Source organism: Propithecus coquereli, unplaced genomic scaffold, assembly GCF_000956105.1.
Source record: "Propithecus coquereli isolate 6110/MARCELLA unplaced genomic scaffold, Pcoq_1.0 Scaffold194, whole genome shotgun sequence".
Taxonomy (NCBI): domain Eukaryota; kingdom Metazoa; phylum Chordata; class Mammalia; order Primates; family Indriidae; genus Propithecus; species Propithecus coquereli.
Window position 1 is genome coordinate 1,462,438 of NW_012144300.1, and position 6,830 is coordinate 1,469,267.

General features: G+C 39.6%; 1 protein-coding gene across 1 annotated transcript in view; it reads left to right on the forward strand.

Moving 5' to 3' along the window:
- Positions 1-8: 8 nt before the first annotated feature.
- KIF13A (kinesin family member 13A) overlaps positions 9-6,830 on the forward strand; it is a 221,750-nt gene continuing 214,928 nt past the window's right edge. Inside the window, exons 1-2 of the mRNA XM_012643272.1 lie at positions 9-134; positions 371-461. Of these exons, the coding sequence (XP_012498726.1) occupies positions 80-134; positions 371-461 (146 nt within the window). The 5' untranslated portion in view covers positions 9-79. The remainder of the gene's footprint in view (positions 135-370; positions 462-6,830) is intronic.

Consider the following 6,830-nt stretch of genomic DNA (forward strand, 5'->3'; position numbering starts at 1 on the left):
GCGGCGGCGGCGGCGGGGCGCGTGAGGGGCCGCCTCGGGCCGAGCGGGCGCCGCGAGCCGCCCGGCGAGCGCAGCCAACATGTCGGATACCAAGGTAAAAGTTGCCGTCCGGGTCCGGCCCATGAACCGACGAGGTGAGGAGCTTTTCGCTCGTTTTTATTTCTGCTCGAGCTGAGGGCGGGGGCAACTTTGGAAACTGCGGGGCGGCCAGGCTGGGGCGGCGGGAGCGCGGCCGGGGCCGCAGGACGCGGCGGAGGCAGCGCCCGTACTGGCCGCGGCGCCGTCTCCGGGCTCGGCCGCCTCCCGGGACGGAGCCCCTGGCGGCGCGGATGCTCGACTTCGCAACGTTCGCTTTCCTCTGTGCTTTCAGAACTGGAACTGAACACCAAGTGCGTGGTGGAGATGGAAGGCAATCAAACGGTCCTGCACCCTCCTCCTTCTAACACCAAACAGGGAGAAAGGTAACGCGCGTTCGGAGAGGGCGGGTAGGGGGATCCAACCTCGCAAGGTCCTGCAAGTTTGAGCCAGGAAAATGGGAGAGCTCTTCCCTATTGTTGGGAGGACGCCTTCAAGTTTATCGCACGCTCCTGTTCGAAGCGGTTGCAAGTCCAAGTTCCTCTCCTCCCTCCGCGCCTGCCCCTCCCCGCCGGTCCTTTCTCGTCTGCTGCGGTGTCAGGGCACCCTGTCCAGAGCCAGCACCAGCCCGCTGTGCCCTGGCGGGCTGTGAGGCCCCTTGAGAGTGAGCGGGCCAGATGATTAGTCCAGTGGTCACATTTTACAGATAAGAAAACTGAGGCCCGAGGCGGGCAAGTGACCAGCCCAAGACCTTATCATTCGTGGAACCCAGTGCCTGCGATTTTTTTCTACCGCTGCAGTTTGTTTCCTTTGGCAGAATCGTTTAGGGACTTTGTGTGTAAAATGGTGGGGGGCTGGGGTGGAGAATAAAGCAAAACAGTTCTTGTACGAGGCAGGCAGGCCCAGGCTGGACGATTTAAAATCTATTTTTTTGTTGTTGGTGCTGGATCGAGATAATGCCTGAATGTAATGCGCGAATTTTGATTTCCGAGGAAACAAAAGTAGTGGCCTGAACTGTATAGACACTGGGGGGATGTTTAAAAGGGGGCTGCATTTTCTAGATGGCAACATATTTGCATTTGAAAAGTGGTAACTGTTGGATCCTTATTAATTCTGCTCTGTTCTATGTAGCAGTATGGGAAAATGCCCTAAAATAATTTGAATATTTGGCATTTTTCTGGTAAGCCCCTGAGAAGAAATCAGTTGGAATTCATTCAATAAGTAATGCAGTAGCTTATAAAAAATATCAAAGAAAAACTGGGAGATTTTACAAAAGTAATTTTTCTTGGAAACGAGTATGAGTTTGTATTCTAAAAGTCACCTGTTGATTGATGAGCTATACAGTCTGGTGAATTTTACTCTTCATAGAATTTCACTGAAGAGAGAAGTAGGGTTTGTTACTTCATGGCTAAAGGGAGCAACTGCCTCCATTGTATAATCATGTGGTGGTCAAGCACAATTTTGCTAAGTTTTGGGGAAGAAATTATGAGGAGGTAAGATTGGAAATGCTTTGCTTTTTGTGTTGAGCCTAGCAATTTTTATTCAGTTTGCAAACATTCTGCTACTTCTTGCAGATTCTTATGGTGATATTCAATAGCCAAATTATATGGATGTATCCTTGGATAGCATTTTTAGATACATTTATAGCAGTGTAGATAATATATTTCATGCCGATAATAAGTAAGCTCATTGAACAAATTAAAATATTTACAGATTAAATTAGATGCCCACATCACCAAAGTTTTTTTTTCCAAAACTGGATATTCTTATATTGTTTTAGAAAAAAAAATTCTGTTGGGTCAGATTCTTCAAAGCAGTCTGGGAAACAGGTAGAATATTATAGCTCCTTTTACATGTAGCTGCTGCTTCTGTTGTCCTTGCTGGTTTGGCACCTGCTCCTTGTCACTCTTCACCATAAGGAGTGCTACTGTTAGCTAGTATTTAATGAAATCAAGTGTTGTCGTTTGTGCGGAGAAACAGATTTAATTTTGTGGAATTTGGATAGAATATAACTGTGGACAGTTGGTTCCAAATGCTAAGTAACCGGTTGATCATTTATAGGGTTCCCACATTACTTACTAATCAGGATCTTTTAAGTAAATTTTGTGGGGCGATTTTGGGGTTTATCCATCTGCTTGCTTATTGGATAGTCCCTTATCTGGAGCTGTACAAATAGCTATATAGGTGCTTTCTTGTTCTGTCCTTCTGACAGATCTGATTCTTTGAGTGGTGGTTGGGCCCTTTCTGTGGGATTCTACCTGAGTACCGGTCATTTAGTTTATAGACAAACTGAAAAGAGTCAACACAGCAGTGCTACTTGTAGATTAGGATTACTGTTTTTGCAAGGGTGAAGACACCAGATGCATTCTGATTTCCGTGATGCAGCTTGGTTTCATATTTCTCTACAGTTTTCCCTTAAAGCAGCAGTGCATTTAAAAATAGAAACAATTCTTCCCTTGGGCTCTGGGTTGATTAATTACAACAATGCTTCATGCTATGTTTGCAGTTCATTTCTATCATTTGTTTTTGGATAGAGCTCAGGGCAGGGCAAAGGTGAATGAGTAGAATTTGGAGAATATTATTTTTCATGTGTAGAGGTCCAAGGATTGAAGTGTAAGAGGTCCTTAAATAAATACTGGCAAACCTGTGTCGGATTGAGAATTAACATTTTTCTAAAAGTTGTGAGAAATTACCAATAAATTAACCATGAATAGAAATTCAAAGATACTGGGTGAAAGTTTTCAGTCTAATGAGTAAAAACAAGTGAGAGTACATTAACTTCCAGGAAAAGAAACAGGCTCAGCTTTCATGCTTTTCCCCCTTTATGGAATCAAAGCCAGACTGCATGGTGAGGACAAAACGATCAGAGGATTTCTGAGGTAAAAAATGTTTTGGTGTTGAAATTCTAGAACGATAATACATTGCATAGGTCCAGGTTAATAGTTGACATACATACTGATCACTGTTCTGAAACATTAAGACATGTGAATTTTGTTTCTGAAAATATTAATACCATAGCATTGCTATCCAGGAGACATTTATGAAGTTCAGGTCATGCTTGGCACAGGGCATCTAAAGATAACTGTGCCAGAGGCTTTCATCTTTGAGAGATGTGGGAAGAGAGAGGAAAAAACGGTTAAAATACATCGTGGTAAATTACATTGGTGTATACTTTTGCCCTTACAAGTATCATATTATTTGGAAATTCTCTGTTTCCTCTTCTGTCTCCTCCTTGAGGCTGTGAGCTCTCTGAAGGCAGGTACTTGTCCTGCTTCCCTTTGTGCCCCATGCTCTTGCACCGAGCCTGGCACACAGCAGGGGCTCAGCAACTGTTTGCAGGGATGGCAGCACTGAGGAGGGTATGTGCTTACCACCCAGGGTCCTGGCAGCTTTTAAAGTCAGGTGGCATTTGTGTGGTCTTGTGAATTCTGAGAGTGTAGGTTCATTTTACAAGATTAGGAGAAAGTCCTTTGTCAATGAAAGGGAAAGCATACCTGGCATAAATTGTTTCTGGGTGGTTCTATGTATGTGAGCGTGGCATTCAGAAGCAAGGCATTTCTTAGGGAGTGGGATATGGGGAAGAGGTGGGGGATAGAATGAGAATGCCTAATTTGCCAAAATAGGTGAGATATACAGTGAAAAATCTTCCTCTCACTCCTGCTGACACCTCTACTCTGCCCATCCCCTTACCTCTCTGAAAAAGGGGAACCATAGTCATTTATTTCTCATGCATTTTTTAAGATATATATATGCATTTTTTCACGCACACACACAAGCGTATCTTATTTATATATTTTTTAAACAAATATATTTGGTATCTTTCAATATCAGTATATTAAGATGTATCCATTCTTTTTTACGTTCAGTATGAATGGTAGTGGTGGTTTTTAAAATATACGTGGTTGGCTTATGGATCTGATCCTTATGGCTTTTAGAAAGTGAAGCTTTATCATGAAAAGAGTATAATGTAACTTGCTTTCTACAGAAGTTTGTGTTTTTGATTATTTTATGTGCATGAATTGTAAGAATCCAAAATAAAGTGTGTATCTAACCTAGATGAGTGAAAAGAAAATGTTGGCCTAAATATGGGCTCTTAGAAAAAGAACATCATATTTTTTAGCTTCCTGCCTAATTTTTACATACTGCAAGGTGAACAGTGTACCTTGCAAAGTATATGAAGGAAGGTCAGTGGAAGAAAGCCGCTTCTTGGTCACTTGCATATATGTTTTCCAGTTTATGCATTACAGGTTGAGCATCCCTAATCTGAACATCTGAAATCCAAAATGTTCTGAAATCCAAAATGTTTTGAGCAATAGCATGTTCCAATGAGAATTTTGGATTTCGGGTTTTTGGATTAGAGATGCTCAGTCAGTAAGTATATAATGCAGATATTCCCAAATCTGAAAAAATCTGAAATCAAAAATGCTTCTGGTCCCAAGCATTTTGGATAAAGGATACTCAACCTGTATATATGGCAAGTTTTTATTTCCAAGCAGACTTCTTCTGCCATTCCAGGCTTTTAGGATGGTTCCTTTGGCTCAGGAGTCTCTCTAGATCACAAACTTATTAAATATTAGTGAGAGTTATACAAAATAAAAAAGATCACCTAAGAAGCAGTAATATTCCACATTATAAAATCAGTTGTGGGACTTTGAATTCTGTTTTCTGTGTTGCTACTCGTCTCTCTGGCTATATTAGAGAGTTAATTGTAAGAAAGCAAAGAATATTTTAGATTTCGCTAATACAGGAGTAACCATTCTTCAGACATGATATTAGTGGAATTATAAAGAGCATGATAATGGATTATTTTCATCAGCTGTCAACAGTTTCAATTTGTTTTAAAATACAGGCACATTGAAATATCTAAAAAACAAGACTAAAAGTAATTAGAATGCAATGTAGTTTAGAGTGGTGATTTTACCATTATTTTGATGACAGTCCACAGTTAAAAATACATTTTACATTTGGAACCTGTGTGGGGGGGTATGAGTATTGTAAAGGTTCGTGAAAAAATACTCTTAACTCTGTACAATTTATCTCTTATTTTTTATCCCCTTCTGTTTGAATTCATTTAAAAAATTATGGCTGTGACTTACTAATTGATTTCACAGCCCAGTAATGAGTCATATAATTTGAAAAAACACAGGTTTAGTGGACAAGAGCTTGGGCTCTGTTTTTTTTGTTTTTTAAACCAGTGTTCATAATTTAAAGTGTAAAGTAGTTCTATAATTTATAAAGGCCATACTAAAAAAAGTCCTGCTCTTCATTTCTTTCCCCAGAGGCAACTGCTTTCAGTGGTTTTAGTTCATTCTTTTGGAATTTCCCTCCATATTTCTAAATAACATGCTGGTAGTGCTAGTTTTTGATTTGCTCTCTTCGTTCTCCTCCTATTCCCACTCCATCCCCAAATTCTCTCCCCACCCACCATCATCCCCATTTTCCCAGTATAGTTGTATAGTAATTTTGGCTGTGCCAATATTTAATGTTAATTATTTCTATGACTAGTACACTGTTACATTGAGCCATGTACTATTCAATGAATTCTTCGTATTTTTAACTGTCATCAAAATAATTGTAAAATCACCACTCTAAACTATATTGCATTATCATTACCTTTAGTCTTGTTTTTTAAATATTTCAAATACAAAACTTTGTTTTCCCTGGTGTTAACAATTTTTTTCTCTTTTTTCCTTTAATTTGCTTCTTTCTCTATGTATTTATCATTAATTCAACATTCAAACCCTCTTCCCTTTGGCTAAATCTCCTTTCAAGACTTTCAAACATATTAGGTACTCATTCTGTCTCTCTCTTTTTTTTTTTTTTTATTGAAATGCTTCATGAATTTGCTTGTCATCCTTTCCACAAGGGTCATGCTAGTTTTCTCAGTTATTGTTCCAATTTTAGCATATGTGCTGCAGAAGTGAGCACATCAGATACTCTCAATTTCATCATCTTAGAGACATTTCTCCATGACCCTTCTAACATGTTCTCTTATGAACTGGTAGCCCTCTGTGCTTGGTGCCACTCTCTTCTTGGAGTTTCCCTGCACCATCATACCGGAGATTCCTCTCTTCTGTGTGGAATCTCCTATTTTTCTGTTTTCCTTTTCTTTTTTCTTGGTTTCCGGCCTCCATTTTGTAGAGCACATCCTTCAGTGGCTTCCTGGGAAAGCATGTTTGGGAAGTAAAGTTTTTTTCATCTATGAAAAATGTCTTCATTCTATGTACTTACCTCGTTGATAGTTTGGATGGGTATCAAATTCTCTTTTAAAGATCTTGTTCCAATGTCATTTGTCTTCCACTGCTGCTGTTGAGAAGTTATTTCGATTTCTAATTTTTTGGATGTGATCTAGTTTTTTCCTCTCTGAAGTCTTGTAGAATATTCTTTTCTTTCCAATTTTTGTGGATTACAGTAGTGGGCCTTTTTGACCTGGAAACTCGTGTCTTTCAATTCTGAAAAAAATTCTCAAATTAGTTCATTAGTAATTCTTCTTTTTTATTTTCTCTATTCTTTTCTGGAACACTTATTTGGACATGGGGCTCCCTGAACTGGTCCTCTGATGGTTTTATTTTTCCTTTCTACCTTACATCTGTTGTCCTACCTTTTGGGAGATTTCCTCCACTGTCTCTTCTAACCCTTATGTTTAACACATTGACTGCCACACTAGAAAAAAATTTTTTTCATTGGGGCCATGATATTTTATTATGAAAATAGAATAAAAACTCAGAAAACAAAACGATCCTTTCTAATTTAAT